The 19,634-nt window shown below is 36.9% G+C and overlaps 1 protein-coding gene across 1 annotated transcript in view; it reads right to left on the reverse strand.

Annotated features, from left to right (window-relative positions):
• The window catches only part of LOC138305123 (integrin beta-3-like), a 99,558-nt gene that overhangs the window by 49,274 nt on the left and 30,650 nt on the right, over positions 1–19,634 (reverse strand). Inside the window, exons 2-4 of the mRNA XM_069245522.1 lie at positions 12,900–12,997; positions 8,584–8,609; positions 233–342 (exon numbers count right to left, since the gene is read on the reverse strand). Coding sequence (XP_069101623.1) covers positions 233–342; positions 8,584–8,609; positions 12,900–12,942 — 179 coding nt within the window. The 5' untranslated portion in view covers positions 12,943–12,997. The remainder of the gene's footprint in view (positions 1–232; positions 343–8,583; positions 8,610–12,899; positions 12,998–19,634) is intronic.

Raw genomic sequence — 19,634 nt, forward strand, 5'->3', positions numbered from 1 at the left:
CCAAATTTTTCTTTGCAGCAGGCAAACAAGCTATTCAACCAAATGATTAACTTTATCATATTTTTAATATAGTTATTTATCTACATTGTATTCTATTTCGTTTTTTACCATGTATTTTAGTTTTATACTTGTGTATTGAATATCATATCATTTACGTAGTACGAAGTTCAAGTCTATTATGCTGATATTAAAAATGTAAATTTAAGCGCAATGTTTGTTCTGCTCTACTTACGGCTTTTTGCAATTGTCTATCTTATTAACAGAACAATTGACACCCATGTAATCTTCATCGCATACACACATGCCCTTCTCCATGGTCCCGTGGTCACTACAGACTGGGGTCTACAACAATGATAAAGTTAGTCTATAGTATTATATACTAGTAACAATGGTAGTCTGTAGTAACAGTCGACTTTGTCTATGGTCACTACAGACAGGGGTCTACAACAATGATAAAGTTAGTCTATAGTATTATATACTAGTAACATTGGTAGTCTGTAGTAACAGCCGGCTTTATCTATGGTCACTACAGACAGGGGTCTACAACAATGATAAAGTTAGTCTATAGTATTATATACTAGTAACATTGGTAGTCTGCAGTAACAGCCGGCTTTATCTATGGTCACTACAGACAGGGGTCTACAACAATGATAAAGTTAGTCTATAGTATTATATACTGGTAACATTGGTAGTCTGTAGTAACAGTCGACTTTATCTATGGTCACTACAGACAGGGGTCTACAACAATGATAAAGTTAGTCTATAGTATTATATACTAGTAACATTGGTAGTCTGTAGTAACAGTCGACTTTATCTATGGTCACTACAGACAGGGGTCTACAACAATGATAAAGTTAGTCTATAGAATTATATACTGGTAACATTGGTAGTCTGCAGTAACAGTCGACTTTATCTATGGTCACTACAGACAGGGGTCTACAACAATGATAAAGTTAGTCTATAGTATTATATACTGGTAACATTGGTAGTCTGCAGTAACAGTCGACTTTATCTATGGTCACTACAGACAGGGGTCTACAACAATGATAAAGTTAGTCTATAGTATTATATACTGGTAACATTGGTAGTCTGCAGTAACAGTCGACTTTATCTATGGTCACTACAGACAGGGGTCTACAACAATGATAAAGTTAGTCTATAGTATTATATACTGGTAACATTGGTAGTCTGCAGTAACAGTCGACTTTATCTATGGTCACTACAGACAGGGGTCTACAACAATGATAAAGTTAGTCTATAGTATTATATACTAGTAACATTGGTAGTCTGCAGTAACAGTCGACTTTATCTATGGTCACTACAGACAGGGGTCTACAACAATGATAAAGTTAGTCTATAGTATTATATACTAGTAACATTGGTAGTCTGCAGTAACAGCCGGCTTTATCTATGGTCACTACAGACAGGGGTCTACAACAATGATAAAGTTAGTCTATAGTATTATATACTGGTAACATTGGTTAGTCTGCAGTAACAGTCGACTTTATCTATGGTCACTACAGACAGGGGTCTACAACAATGATAAAGTTAGTCTATAGTATTATATACTGGTAACATTGGTAGTCTGCAGTAACAGTCGACTTTATCTATGGTCACTACAGACAGGGGTCTACAACAATGATAAAGTTAGTCTATAGAATTATATACTGGTAACATTGGTAGTCTGCAGTAACAGCCGGCTTTATCTATGGTCACTACAGACAGGGGTCTACAACAATGATAAAGTTAGTCTATAGTATTATATACTGGTAACATTGGTAGTCTGCAGTAACAGTCGACTTTATCTATGGTCACTACAGACAGGGGTCTACAACAATGATAAAGTTAGTCTATAGTATTATATATACTAGTAACATTGGTAGTCTGCAGTAACAGTCGACTTTATCTATGGTCACTACAGACAGGGGTCTACAACAATGATAAAGTTAGTCTATAGTATTATATACTGGTAACATTGGTAGTCTGCAGTAACAGTCGACTTTATCTATGGTCACTACAGACAGGGGTCTACAACAATGATAAAGTTAGTCTATAGTATTATATACTAGTAACATTGGTAGTCTGCAGTAACAGTCGACTTTATCTATGGTCACTACAGACAGGGGTCTACAACAATGATAAAGTTAGTCTATAGTATTATATACTGGTGACATTGGTAGTCTGCAGTAACAGCCGGCTTTATCTATGGTCACTACAGACAGGGGTCTACAACAATGATAAAGTTAGTCTATAGTATTATATACTGGTAACATTGGTAGTCTGCAGTAACAGTCGACTTTATCTATGGTCACTACAGACAGGGGTCTACAACAATGATAAAGTTAGTCTATAGTATTATATACTGGTAACATTGGTAGTCTGCAGTAACAGTCGACTTTATCTATGGTCACTACAGACAGGGGTCTACAACAATGATAAAGTTAGTCTATAGTATTATATACTGGTAACATTGGTAGTCTGCAGTAACAGTCGACTTTATCTATGGTCACTACAGACAGGGGTCTACAACAATGATAAAGTTAGTCTATAGTATTATATACTAGTAACATTGGTAGTCTGCAGTAACAGTCGACTTTATCTATGGTCACTACAGACAGGGGTCTACAACAATGATAAAGTTAGTCTATAGTATTATATACTAGTAACATTTGTAGTCTGCAGTAACAGTCGACTTTATCTATGGTCACTACAGACAGGGGTCTACAACAATGATAAAGTTAGTCTATAGTATTATATACTGGTAACATTGGTAGTCTGCAGTAACAGTCGACTTTATCTATGGTCACTACAGACAGGGGTCTACAACAATGATAAAGTTAGTCTATAGTATTATATACTGGTAACATTGGTAGTCTGCAGTAACAGCCGGCTTTATCTATGGTCACTACAGACAGGGGTCTACAACAATGATAAAGTTAGTCTATAGTATTATATACTGGTAACATTGGTAGTCTGCAGTAACAGCCGGCTTTATCTATGGTCACTACAGACAGGGGTCTACAACAATGATAAAGTTAGTCTATAGTATTATATACTAGTAACATTGGTAGTCTGTAGTAACAGTCGACTTTATCTATGGTCACTACAGACAGGGGTCTACAACAATGATAAAGTTAGTCTATAGAATTATATACTAGTAACATTGGTAGTCTGCAGTAACAGCCGGCTTTATCTATGGTCACTACAGACAGGGGTCTACAACAATGATAAAGTTAGTCTATAGTATTATATACTAGTAACATTGGTAGTCTGCAGTAACAGCCGGCTTTATCTATGGTCACTACAGACAGGGGTCTACAACAATGATAAAGTTAGTTAGTCTATAGTATTATATACTAGTAACATTGGTAGTCTGCAGTAACAGTCGCTTTATCTATGGTCACTACAGACAGGGGTCTACAACAATGATAAAGTTAGTCTATAGTATATACTGTAACATTGGTAGTCTGCAGTAACAGTCGACTTTATCTATGGTCACTACAGACAGGGGTCTACAACAATGATAAAGTTAGTCTATAGAATTATATACTGGTAACATTGGTAGTCTGCAGTAACAGTCGACTTTATCTATGGTCACTACAGACAGGGGTCTACAACAATGATAAAGTTAGTCTATAGTATTATATACTGGTAACATTGGTAGTCTGCAGTAACAGCCGGCTTTATCTATGGTCACTACAGACAGGGGTCTACAACAATGATAAAGTTAGTCTATAGTATTATATACTAGTAACATTGGTAGTCTGCAGTAACAGTCGACTTTATCTATGGTCACTACAGACAGGGGTCTACAACAATGATAAAGTTAGTCTATAGTATTATATACTAGTAACATTGGTAGTCTGCAGTAACAGTCGACTTTATCTATGGTCACTACAGACAGGGGTCTACAACAATGATAAAGTTAGTCTATAGTATTATATACTAGTAACATTGGTAGTCTGCAGTAACAGTCGACTTTATCTATGGTCACTACAGACAGGGGTCTACAACAATGATAAAGTTAGTCTATAGTATTATATACTAGTAACATTGGTAGTCTGCAGTAACAGTCGACTTTATCTATGGTCACTACAGACAGGGGTCTACAACAATGATAAAGTTAGTCTATAGTATTATATACTAGTAACATTGGTAGTCTGCAGTAACAGCCGGCTTTATCTATGGTCACTACAGACAGGGGTCTACAACAATGATAAAGTTAGTCTATAGTATTATATACTGGTAACATTGGTAGTCTGCAGTAACAGTCGACTTTATCTATGGTCACTACAGACAGGGGTCTACAACAATGATAAAGTTAGTCTATAGAATTATATACTGGTAACATTGGTAGTCTGCAGTAACAGTCGACTTTATCTATGGTCACTACAGACAGGGGTCTACAACAATGATAAAGTTAGTCTATAGTATTATATACTAGTAACATTGGTAGTCTGCAGTAACAGTCGACTTTATATCTATGGTCACTACAGACAGGGGTCTACAACAATGATAAAGTTAGTCTATAGAATTATATACTGGTAACATTGGTAGTCTGCAGTAACAGCCGGCTTTATCTATGGTCACTACAGACAGGGGTCTACAACAATGATAAAGTTAGTCTATAGTATTATATACTGGTAACATTGGTAGTCTGCAGTAACAGTCGACTTTATCTATGGTCACTACAGACAGGGGTCTACAACAATGATAAAGTTAGTCTATAGAATTATATACTAGTAACATTGGTAGTCTGCAGTAACAGTCGACTTTATCTATGGTCACTACAGACAGGGGTCTACAACAATGATAAAGTTAGTCTATAGTATTATATACTAGTAACATTGGTAGTCTGCAGTAACAGTCGACTTTATCTATGGTCACTACAGACAGGGGTCTACAACAATGATAAAGTTAGTCTATAGAATTATATACTAGTAACATTGGTAGTCTGCAGTAACAGTCGACTTTATCTATGGTCACTACAGACAGGGGTCTACAACAATGATAAAGTTAGTCTATAGAATTATATACTGGTAACATTGGTAGTCTGTAGTAACAGTCGACTTTATCTATGGTCACTACAGACAGGGGTCTACAACAATGATAAAGTTAGTCTATAGAATTATATACTGTAACATTGGTAGTCTGCAGTAACAGTCGCTTTATCTATGGTCACTACAGACAGGGGTCTACAACAATGATAAAGTTAGTCTATAGAATTATATACTAGTAACATTGGTAGTCTGCAGTAACAGTCGACTTTATCTATGGTCACTACAGACAGGGGTCTACAACAATGATAAAGTTAGTCTATAGTATTATACTGTAACATTGTAGTCTGAGTAACAGTCGCTTATCTATGTCACTACAGACGGGGTCTACAACAATGATAAAGTTAGTCTAGTAATTATCTGGTACATTGTAGTCTGCAGTAACAGTCGACTTTATCTATGGTCACTACAGACAGGGGTCTACAACAATGATAAAGTTAGTCTATAGTATTATATACTGTACATGGAGTAACAGTTGGTAGTCTGCAGTAACAGTCGTACATCGCTTTATCTATGGTCACTACAGACAGGGGTCTACAACAATGATAAAGTTAGTCTATAGTATTATATACTGGTAACATTGGTAGTCTGTAGTAACAGTCGACTTTATCTATGGTCACTACAGACAGGGGTCTACAACAATGATAAAGTTAGTCTATAGTATTATATACTGGTAACATTGGTAGTCTGCAGTAACAGTCGACTTTATCTATGGTCACTACAGACAGGGGTCTACAACAATGATAAAGTTAGTCTATAGAATTATATACTAGTAACATTGGTAGTCTGCAGTAACAGTCGACTTTATCTATGGTCACTACAGACAGGGGTCTACAACAATGATAAAGTTAGTCTATAGTATTATATACTAGTAACATTGGTAGTCTGCAGTAACAGTCGACTTTATCTATGGTCACTACAGACAGGGGTCTACAACAATGATAAAGTTAGTCTATAGTATTATATACTAGTAACATTGGTAGTCTGCAGTAACAGTCGACTTTATCTATGGTCACTACAGACAGGGGTCTACAACAATGATAAAGTTAGTCTATAGAATTATATACTGGTAACATTGGTAGTCTGCAGTAACAGTCGGCTTTATCTATGGTCACTACAGACAGGGGTCTACAACAATGATAAAGTTAGTCTATAGAATTATATACTGGTAACATTGGTAGTCTGCAGTAACAGTCGGCTTTATCTATGGTCACTACAGACAGGGGTCTACAACAATGATAAAGTTAGTCTATAGTATTATATACTAGTAACATTGGTAGTCTGCAGTAACAGTCGGCTTTATCTATGGTCACTACAGACAGGGGTCTACAACAATGATAAAGTTAGTCTATAGAATTATATACTGGTAACATTGGTAGTCTGCAGTAACAGTCGACTTTATCTATGGTCACTACAGACAGGGGTCTACAACAATGATAAAGTTAGTCTATAGAATTATATACTGGTAACATTGGTAGTCTGCAGTAACAGCCGGCTTTATCTATGGTCACTACAGACAGGGGTCTACAACAATGATAAAGTTAGTCTATAGAATTATATACTGGTAACATTGGTAGTCTGCAGTAACAGTCGACTTTATCTATGGTCACTACAGACAGGGGTCTACAACAATGATAAAGTTAGTCTATAGTATTATATACTGGTAACATTGGTTAGTCTGCAGTAACAGTCGACTTTATCTATGGTCACTACAGACAGGGGTCTACAACAATGATAAAGTTAGTCTATAGAATTATATACTGGTAACATTGGTAGTCTGTAGTAACAGTCGACTTTATCTATGGTCACTACAGACAGGGGTCTACAACAATGATAAAGTTAGTCTATAGTATTATATACTAGTAACATTGGTAGTCTGCAGTAACAGTCGACTTTATCTATGGTCACTACAGACAGGGGTCTACAACAATGATAAAGTTAGTCTATAGTATTATATACTGGTAACATTGGTAGTCTGCAGTACCAGTCGACTTTATCTATGGTCACTACAGACAGGGGTCTACAACAATGATAAAGTTAGTCTATAGTATTATATACTGGTAACATTGGTAGTCTGTAGTAACAGTCGACTTTATCTATGGTCACTACAGACAGGGGTCTACAACAATGATAAAGTTAGTCTATAATTATATACTAGTAACATTGGTAGTCTGCAGTAACAGTCGACTTTATCTATGGTCACTACAGACAGGGGTCTACAACAATGATAAAGTTAGTTATAGAATTATATACTGGTAACATTGGTAGTCTGCAGTAACAGCCGGCTTTATCTATGGTCACTACAGACAGGGGTCTACAACAATGATAAAGTTAGTCTATAGTATTATATACTAGTAACATTGGTAGTCTGCAGTAACAGTCGACTTTATCTATGGTCACTACAGACAGGGGTCTACAACAATGATAAAGTTAGTCTATAGTATTATATACTGGTAACATTGGTAGTCTGTAGTAACAGTCGACTTTGTCTATGGTCACTACAGACAGGGGTCTACAACAATGATAAAGTTAGTCTATAGTATTATATACTGGTGACATTGGTTAGTCTGTAGTAACAGTCGACTTTATCTATGGTCACTACAGACAGGGGTCTACAACAATGATAAAGTTAGTCTATAGTATTATATACTGGTAACATTGGTTAGTCTGCAGTAACAGCCGGCTTTATCTATGGTCACTACAGACAGGGGTCTACAACAATGATAAAGTTAGTCTATAGTATTATATACTGGTAACATTGGTTAGTCTGCAGTAACAGCCGGCTTTATCTATGGTCACTACAGACAGGGGTCTACAACAATGATAAAGTTAGTCTATAGAATTATATACTAGTAACATTGGTAGTCTGCAGTAACAGTCGACTTTATCTATGGTCACTACAGACAGGGGTCTACAACAATGATAAAGTTAGTCTATAGTATTATATACTAGTAACATTGGTAGTCTGCAGTAACAGTCGGCTTTATCTATGGTCACTACAGACAGGGATCTACAACAAAGTTAGTCTAAAGTATTATATACTAGGAACATTTGTAGTAGGCAGCAATATTTCGTGAATATATTCCTGAATTCGTTGAAATTAATAAAGACGCAAAATATAGAAAAAATTGTTAAGTTAAGCAGTAATTGATAACCAAAGGAAAAGTGTTTGAGGAATGAAGATACTTATGCCACCAAGATATAGCTGAAATAAACATACAGCAGGTAAAGGACTTATCTAATCACGGTAAATTATGTCTTTTATCATTTTTGTCGGCTATTAAAAACTTTATAAATACAATTAAAACACGTGGTTCAATAAAACGCTTTATATAGGAGCACATAAAATTATTTTATGGCCACGAGGAAAAAATAAAATCATTAAAATGCATTTACACCAACAGGAATTTTAATGAAATTATACAGTATCATAAATAATTCAGTGGTAAATCGAATTATAAACGTTTTCCTCGTAAACAGAAAGCGCAGAAAATCTATATGACTCTGCCTGGTATGTTTTCCTTACCTGTGTCTGTGCCAGCTGACCTGCAACTGAATAATAAACTATAATTACTATAAATTATACTATGAAGTGAGAACAATGAATTACAAGGCGAGTGTCGTGGATATTCCATTTAAAGAAACTGAGATAAATTCTAATAATGTGAAAGCATTTTGTTATAACATCATCGACTTGTTAGAAAAAATAAAAAGATTCAAAGTTGTATGGTCTATAACTTTCGCTCTTTTTGTCATAGTGAAAAATTTATAAAGTTGGACGTATTTTCAATTATAAAAGTACATGTGAAAAAAAGGCTCGAAAGGTGCCGCATCTTCCGAACTCTTCCGAACATCGTCGCGACAATCTCTAAGTAACACAAGAGTTGTGAAACCAAGAGAAAATGTCAACATTTTTTCTTTAAAAAATCCATGTAGTCGACCTCAGCAGACCTGGTTTACAATGAAAATAATGCTCGCACATTACAATATTTGATACACACAATATTTTACGGTAATTTGTGAATAATATAGATAGTACTAAATAGTTTTATGTACATCTACTCAACTAGTTGTCACATCACTTATATTATTCGTTGTACAGATTAAGCCATGTTGAATATTGTATTACATGTATGTTATTCTATTTATGTAATCTTCAAACTGGAGGAAATAAAGAGAATAATACATATATACCAGTATAATTTGCTCATATTAGCTAGAAAAAAAACGTAAATAAACACATGTGCGCTTACGCTAGTTACCTGGCACACAGTTGCTTGCAGGTCGTGTCGACATCAGTCATGTGATACGATTCCGGATTCCGACAGAACTCTTAGGCTGCCTTCGACTGGCAACTCTCGAGTATGAATGAGGCTATTTATAGTAATGTCAAACTCTCTGTCAGTCGAATGTTTCACTCCGAGAGTAAGGACATTTTCGTTTATACGGCTTGACTGGTTGGACCTCTAGTTGTTCTTTTGTGAAATAAAAACAGATCTGGGGATTTTATGTTATTTCAAACGAGCCTTGACAAAGCCCGCATAAGCTAGTATAAAAAAGCTATAGTTCAGTGATGATTTATACTTGAAATAATCACTTTAACAAACGGCCGAACTGGTTGTTACGAATAAATGAAAACGGTCAGCCTCGTTCCGACATTTTAACTCTGATTAAACTCTCCAAAAACGAGGGTTCTGAAAACGATCTTCACCTTCCGTATAAAATCTATTTTTAGCATACTCAAGTAAGAACCCTGTGCGTTCGAGTGCTCGAGTAATAACTCTGTCGACCTGAGAGTTGCCAGTCGAAGGCAGCCTTCGGTACTGAACATGGCGGTGATTGAAGGCGCTTTATTCAAAACTAGCAAAATATTATCCCATGATGTCGGATCTCTTATAGGCTGACATGTGCTTTTGCGGAGCTAAATCATCAAGTTGCATGTCCATGTTCACCGACAAATCGTGACAAAAACAGTGAAATTAGCATGAAATATAACTTTAATGACATCATGTGATCCATTTTGAGGGTATTTTATTAGACATTAAGCTTGTACACTGTATGTTAGAGAATTCAGCTAAAACCCACGTCGTGCTGCCGGCAAAGGAAGGTAAAGTATCACATTAAAGCATTAAGGACAGTGGTAATGTCTTATCTAATCAGTTCATTGATGAAAAGGAAATTAACGAAAAAGGCATTTCGGCTTGTTTGTGATCATTTGGAAGATCTGATAACATGTATTACATTGATATGATTACCTGTATTACATTGATATGATTACCTGTATTACATTGATCACTTCATCATTTAGATGGTCTGATTACCTGTATTATATTGATCAATTCATCATTTTGAAAATCTGATTACCTGTATTACATTGATCACTTATTCATTTGGAAAATCTGATAACCTGTATTACATTGATCACTTCATCATTTTGATGATCTGATTACCTGTATTACACTGATCTGATTACCTGTTTTACATTGATCTGATTACCTGTATTACACTGTTCTGATTATCTGTATTACATTGATCTGATTACCTGTATTACATTGATCTGATTCTGTATTACATTGATCTGATTACCTGTATTACAGTGATCTGATTACCTGTATTACATTGAACTGATAACCTGTATTACATTGATCTGATTACCTGTATTACATTGATCTGATTACCTGTATTACATTGAACTGTATACATGACTGATAACCTGTATTACATTGATCTGATTACCTGTATTACAGTGATCTGATTACCTGTATTACAGTGATCGGATTACCTGTATTACATTGATCTGATTACCTGTATTACATTGAACTGATAACCTGTATTACATTGATCTGATTCTGTATTACATTGATCTGATTACCTGTATTACATTCATCTGATTGCCTGTATTACACTGATACCTGATTACCTGTATTACACTGATCTGATTACCTGATTTTGATTACTGATACACTGATTTGATTCTGTATTACATGTATTCGTATTACATTGATCTGATTCTGTATTACATGATCTGATTACCTGTATTACAACTGATCTGATTGCCTGTATTACACTGATCTGATTACCTGTATTACATTGATCTGATTACCTGTATTACATTGATCTGATTACCTGTATTACATTGATCTGATTACCTGTATTACATTGATCTGATTACCTGTATTACATGATCTGATTACCTGTATTACATTGATCTGATTCTGTATTACATGATCTGATCCTGTATTACATTGATCTGATTACCTGTATTACATTGATCTGATTACTGTATTACATTGATCTGATTACCTGTATTACATTGATCTTGATTACCTGTATTACATTGATCTGATTACCTGTATTACATTGATCTGATTACCTGTATTACATTGATCTGATTACCTGTATTACACTGATCTGATTACCTGTATTACATTGATCTGATTACCTGTATTACATTGATCTGATTACCTGTATTACATTGATCTGATTACTGATTACATGTATTACATTGATCTGATTACATGTATTACATTGATCTGATTACATGTATTACACTGATCTGATTACATGTATTACATTGATCTGAATACCTGTATTACATTGATCTGATTACATGTATTACACTGATCTGATTACCTGTATTACATTGATCTGATTACCTGTATTATATTGATCTGATTACCTGTATTACACTGTTCTGATTACCCGATTACATTGATATGATTACCTGTATTACATCGATTTGATTACCTGTATTACATTGATCTGATTACCTGTATTACATTGATCTGATTACCTGTATTACATTGATCTGATTACATGTATTACACTGATCTGATTACCTGTATTACATTGATCTGATTACCTGTATTACATTGATCTGATTACATGTATTACACTGATCTGATTACCTGTATTACACTGTTCTGATTACCCGATTACACTGATCTGATTACCTGTATTACATTGATCTGATTACCTTATTATATTGATCTGATTACCTGTATTACATTGATCTGATTACCTGTATTACATCGATTTGATTACCTGTATTACACTGTTCTGATTACCCGATTACATTGATCTGATTACCTGTATTACATTGATCTGATTACCTGTATTACATTGATCTGATTACCTGTATTACATTGATCTGATTACCTGTATTACATTGATCTGATAACCTGTATTACACTGATCTGATTACGAGTATTACATTGATCTGATTACCTGTATTACATTGATCTGATTACATGTATTACACTGATCTGATTACCTGTATTACATTGATCTGATTACCTGTATTACATTGATCTGATTACATGTATTACACTGATCTGATTACCTGTATTACATTGATCTGATTACCTGTATTACATTGATCTGATTACCTGTATTACATTGATCTGATTACCTGTATTACATTGATCTGATTACATGTATTACACTGATCTGATTACCTGTATTACATTGATCACTTTTTATCATTGTTATAACATAAACCATAAACAGTCTTGTCAAATCAGAATTCAATTACATGGGAAAATTTTGTATTAAGGGATAAATAAGTAGCGGTGTAGATATCCAAAAGATATAAGAAAGTAAAAGAGATTATCAGTTTTAAGGACATCTTTCTTGTTTTTTCTTATTCGTGAAGGTTTATGCAAATGTGAACAAATTTAAAAAATACATAATGTAACACTCTATGTGTCTTAGGTCTATTATCAAACGTTATATATCACCAATTCGATCGTGTCGGTTCATGGAGGTATTGCTATGTTGTTTTTCATCATGAGTGAGATTAGACATCGTATAATGTTATTACCACCAGGCTTTAATACTTACATCCAAGCACAGCAATAACCACCCAATATGTCTGCCGACCCATTACTTCAAGTTGTTTTGTAGATTTCTGCCTGAAATGTCCTTATATCTCTAGGATGCTGAAAATGAAAAGGTGAATTTCATCAAACTTTTCATAATACAATGTAGTACAATGGGACAAAACAAAAATAATTGATACTATTTTGTTCTAAAATCAGGTTAATTTTATCTTTAATACAGTCATATTGTGAAATTTTGACATGTTATTTTTTCTTCAATAATCTATTGACAACCATAAGTTATGTTGAATTAATCTGTAAATATAATTTAAAGGCACGGACGGATATAAAAAAAACATGCATGATGCTTTATCAGCATTTCAAACAACACATACTTTATACACTGTGAATGTTCTTGTTTTATGGTTGATTATGTTAAGATGAAAACATATAGAAGTCACGTTATACATAAATCACTGTAAAAATAGACGATAATCTGGTTTTCTGGTCTTACTTTGTGTAGTCTTTATACTGCACTGTAACCGTAAGTATAATGTTTTGTGTTATTAAAACCTGATAGTGAATAACTTTAAAAAGTGCTTCTTGATTCTCAAGTATAAACATAACAGCATATATAACTTTCATAAGGAAAAAGTGCTTATTAGAACAGTTATGAACATTCGATCTATTATATCATTTGAGACTTTTAATCACCAATTTTTGCTAAATCATTTTAATATTGTGTAATAATATTGTACTGAAATTCTATGATCAATTTGGTAAGTTTTTGATTTATTGTTGTTGACTCAACTCTGAGTAGTAATTATATCTATTTATCGTGAAGTGTTAACTGAGTAGTATTAAGGAGACCAACCAGACATGACACTTATCCCAAGGGCAATGGACAATTAATTTACCTGCAAGACCACTGTTTTATTATAATTCTAAATGCTGTCTGTTCATCTTCCATTTTTTGTTATATATATATCATATGAGTTATGCTTTGTGATGAGTTAGTGAGGGTCTAGAGCTTGGACGGCACGGGTCGATTTTCGGATACTCCGGGAATCGCCTACCGACTTTTAGGAAGTTATATTTAATAATTCATATTTGGAAAATTGTTCAGCATCTTTGGATTTCGTCCTTTTAATCGAAATATATCATAACGACATCATTGTGAAATAACTTAAATGTATTTGTGAATTGCTGTAATTTCAGGAGAAGATAAACCCATGGTAGCTAGGTAATGTATCCTCTAAGTGTTGCCCAACCACGACACAATGTAACAGAAATTAAACATTTTCAGACAGGACGAGGTATGGGGAAACACTACACAAAAATCCCCCAAAATCCTTCATGTGAAACATCCTCTTGTCTATGTTAGATTAACCATATTTGTAATACTAAGTAAAAGTGTAAGTTTTTATAGTGAAGTAAGGAAGTGAGTTAGAATGAATATAATGGAATAATAATGACTACATGCCAGGCAAGCTGACAAGGGGCGAATTGGAGGTTGCGTACGGAGGTGTCAACACTGGGAGCACATAAATGTGCTAGAGCTGCCATACTGGCTCTGGAATCACTGTAGGAGTTGTACATTATCTAGAGCTGCCGTACTGGCTTTGGAATCACTGAAGGAGTTATACATTATCTAGAGCTGCCATACTGGCTCTGGAATCACTGTAGGAGTTGTACATTATCTAGAGCTGCCATACTGGCTCTGGAATCACTGTAGGAGTTGTACATTATCTAGAGCTGCCATACTGGCTCTGGAATCACTGTAGAAGTTGTACATAATCTAGAGCTGCCATACTGGCTCTGGAATCACTGTAGGAGTTGTACATTATCTAGAGCTGCCATACTGGCTCTGGAATCACTGTAGGAGTTGTACATTATCTAGAGCTGCTGTACTGGCTCTGGAATCACTGTAGGAGTTGTACATTATCTAGAGCTGCTATACTGGCTCTGGAATCACTGTAGGAGTTGTACATTATCTAGAGCTGCTGTACTGGCTCTGGAAACACTGTAGGAGTTGTACATTATCTAGAGCTGCTCTACTGGCTCTGGAATCACTGTAGGAGTTGTACATTATCTAGATATGCCATACTGGCTCTGGAATCACTGTAGGAGTTGTACATTATCTAGAGCTGCCATACTGGCTCTGGAATCACTGTAGGAGTTGTACATTATCTAGAGCTGCCATACTGGCTCTGGAATCACTGTAGGAGTTGTACATTATCTAGAGCTGCCATACTGGCTCTGGAATCACTGTAGGAGTTGTACATTATCTAGAGCTGCCATACTGGCTCTGGAATGAGTGTAGGAATTGTACATTATCTAGAGCTGTCGTACTGGCTCTGGAATCACTGTATGAATTATACATTATTTAGAGCTGCCATACTGGCTCTGGAATCACTGTAGGAGTTGTACATTATCTAGAGCTGCCATACTGGCTTTGGGATCACTGTAGGAGTTGTACATTATGTAGAGCTGCCAAACTGGCTCTGGAATCACTGTAGGAGTTGTACATTATCTAGAGCTGCTATACTGGCTCTGGAATCACTGTAGGAGTTGTACATTATCTAAAGCTGCTGTACTGGCTCTGGAATAACTGAAGGAGTTGTACATTATCTAGAGCTGCCATACTAGCTCTGGAATCACTGTAGGAGTTGTACATTATCTAGAGCTACTGTACTGGCTCTGGAATCACTGTAGGACTGTACATTATTTAGAGCTGCCATACTGGCTCTGGAATCACTGTAGGAGTTGTACATTATCTAAAGCTGCTGTATTGGCTCTGGAATAACTGAAGGAGTTGTACATTATCTAGAGCTGCCATACTGGCTCTGGAATCACTGTAGGAGTTGTACATTATCTAGAGCTGCCATACGGGCTCTGGAATCACTGTAGGAGTTGTACATTATCTAGAGCTGCCATACTGGCTCTGGAATCACTGTAGGAGTTGTACATTATCTAGAGCTACCGTACTGGCTCTGGAATAACTGAAGGAGTTGTACATTATCTAGAGCTGCCATACTGGCTCTGGAATAACTGTAGGAGTTGTACATTATCTAGAGCTGCCATACTGGCTCTGGAATCACTTTAGGAGTTGTACATTATCTAGAGCTGCCATACTGGCTCTGGAATCACTGTAGGAGTTGTACATTATCTAGAGCTGCTGTACTGGCGCTGGAAACACTGTAGGAGTTGTACATTATCTAGAGCTGCTGTACTGGCTCTGGAAACACTGTAGGAGTTGTACATTATCTAGAGTTGTTTTACAGCAATGGAGACAATATACATGTAATTAGTGGGGTCACGTTTATCTACAGACAACAGTATAACCATGACCATGACATCAAGGGAGACAATGTATATGTAATCAGTCGGGTCACGCCTATCCACAGCATGGGAAACAATGTGCATGTAATAAGTCGGGTCACGCCTATCCACAGCATGGGAGACAATGTACATGTTATTAGTGAGGTCACACCTATCCACAGCAAGGAAAACAATGTACGTGTAATTAAAGGAGTCACACCTATCCATAGACAACAGTATAACAAGGACCATGGCAGCAAGATAGACAATGTACATATAATTAGTGGGGTCACGTCTATCCAAAGCAAGGGAGACAATATACATGTAATTAGTGGCGTCACGTCTATCAACAGACAGTGGTATAACAAGGATTATGGCAGCAAGGGAGACAATATACATGTAATTAGTGGGGTCACGCCTATCCATAGACAGTGGTATAACAGGATTATGACAGCAAGGGAGACAATATACATGTAATTAGTGGGGTCACGTGTATCCACAGACAACAGTATAACAAGAACCATGACAGCAAGGGAGACAATGTACATGTAATTAGTGGGGTCACGTCTATCCACAGCAAGGGAGACAATGTACATGTAATTAGTGGGGTCACGCCTGTCAACAGGCAGTGGTATAATTAGGACCAGGACAGCAAGGGAGACAATGTACATGTAATTAGTGGGGTCACTTCTATCCACAGCAAGGGAGACAATGTACATGTAATTAGTGGGGTTAGGTCTATCCACAGCAAGGAAGACAACGTACATGTAATTAGTGGGGTCACGTCTATCAAAAGCAAGGGAGACAATATACATGTAATTAGTGGGGTCACGCCTATCCACAGTCAGTGTTATAATTAGGACCATGCTTGCAAAAGGGACAATGTATATGTAATAAGTGGGGTCACGTATATCCACAGCAAGGAAGACAATGTACCTGTAATAAGTGGGGTCACGCCTATCTACAGAAACAGTATAACAAGGATCATGACGGCAAGGGAGACAATAGACATGTAATTGGCGGGGTCACGCCTATCCACAGATAGTGGTATAACAAGGACCATGACAGCAACGGAGACAATGTACGTGTAATTAGAGGGGTCACGTCTATCCACAGCATGGGAAACAATGTACATGTAATAAGTCGGCTCACGCCTATCCACAGACAACAGTATAATAAGGACCATGACAGCAAGGGAGACAATGTACATGTAATTAGTGGGTCACGTCTATACACAGACAGTGCTTTAGCAAGGACTATGACAGCAAGGGAGACAATGTACGTGTAATTAGTGGGGTCACGTCTAACCACAGACAGTGATATAACCAGGACCATGCAGCAAGGGAGACGATGTACATGTAATTAGTGGGGTCACATCTAACCACAGAGAGTGGTATAACAAGGATTATGACAGCAATGGAGACAATGTACATGTAATTAATGGGGTCACGTCTAACCACAGTCAGTGGTATAACATGGACCATGACAGCAAGGGAGACAATGTACATGTAATAAGTGGGGTCACGTCTAACCAGTCAGTGGTATAACAAGGACCATGCAGCAAGGGAGACAATGTACATGTGATTAGTGGGGTCACGTCTAACCACAGACAGTAGTATAATAAGGACCATGACAGCAAGGGAGACAATTTACGTGTAGTTAGTTGGGTCACGTCTAACCAGTCAGTGGTATTACAAGGACCATGCAGCAAGGGAGACAATGTACATGTGATAAGTGGGTTCACGTCTATCCACAGACAGTAGTATGATAAGGACCATGACAGCAAGGGAGACAATATACATGTAATTAGTGGGGTCACGTCTATCCACAGTCAGTGGTATAACAAGGACCATGCAGCAAGGGAGACAATGTACATGTAATTAGCGGGGTCACCCCTATCCAAAGACAGTGGTATAACAAGGGCCATGCAGCAAGAGAGACAATATACATGTAATTAGTGGGGTCACGTCTATCCACAGCAAGGGAGACAATGTACATGTAATAAGTGGGTTATGTCTATCCACAGACAGTAGTATAATAAGGACCATGACAGCGAGGGAGACCGTTATTACATGTATATTGTCTCCCTTGCTGTCGATAGGCGTGACCCCATTAATTACATGTACATTGTCTGCCGTGCTATCAAGGTCCTTGTTATACTACTGTCTGTGGATAGGCGTGACCCTACTAATTACATGTACATTGTCTGCCGTGCTATCAAGGTCCTTGTTATACTACTGTCTGTGGATTGACATGACCCTACTAATTACATGTACATTGTCTCCCTTAAGTCACGCCTATCCACAACAAGGGAAACAATATACATGTAATAAGTGACAGTGGTATAACAAGGATTATGACAGCAAGGGAGACAATGTACGTGTAATTAGTGGGGTCACGTCTATCCCCAGACAACAGCATAATAAGGACCATGACAGCAAGGGAGACAATTTACGTGTAATTAGTTAGGTCACGTCTAACCAGTCAGTAGTATAACAAGGACCATGCAGCAAGGGAGACAATGTACATGTGATTAGTGGGGTCACGCCTATCCACAGACTGTGGTATAACAAGGACCATGACAGCAAGAGAGACAATGTATATGTAATTACTGGGGTCACGTCTAACCACAGACAGTAGTATAATAAGGACCATGACAGCAAGGGAGACAATATACATGTAATTAATGGGGTCACGCCTATTCACAGCAAGGGAGACGATGTACATGTTATCAGTGGTATAACAAGGACCATGCAGCAAGGGAGACAATATACATGTAATTAGTGGGGTCACGTCTAACCACAGACATTAGTATAATAAGGACCATGACAACAAGGGAGACAATATACATGTAATTAATGGGGTCACGCCTATCCACAGCAAGGGAGACGATGTACGTGTAATTAAGGGTCATGCCTATCCACAGACAGTGGTATAACAAGGGCCATACAGCAAGGGAGACAATGTACATGTAATTAGTGGGGTCACGCCTATCCACAGACAAGGGTATAACAAGGGCCATGCAGCAAGGGAGACAATGTACATGTAATTAGTGGGGTCACGCCTATCCACAGGAAGGTTAACGATGTACGTGTAATTAATGGGGTCACGCCTATCCACAGACAATGGTATAACAAGGGCCATGCAGCAAGGGAGACAATGTACATGTAATTAGTGGGGTCACGCCTATCCACAGACAAGGGTATAACAAGGGCCATGCAGCAAGGGAGACAATGTACATGTAATTAGTGGGGTCACGCCTATCCACAGACAAGGGTATAACAAGGGCCATGCAGCAAGGGAGACAATGTACATGTAATTAATGGTGTCATGCCTATCCACAGCAAGGTTAACGATGTACGTGTAATTAATGGGGTCACGCCTATCCACAGACAGTGGTATAACAAGGGCCATGCAGCAAGGGAGACAATGTACA

This window comes from Argopecten irradians, chromosome 12 (genome assembly GCF_041381155.1).
Source record: "Argopecten irradians isolate NY chromosome 12, Ai_NY, whole genome shotgun sequence".
In the NCBI taxonomy this organism is placed as follows: domain Eukaryota; kingdom Metazoa; phylum Mollusca; class Bivalvia; order Pectinida; family Pectinidae; genus Argopecten; species Argopecten irradians.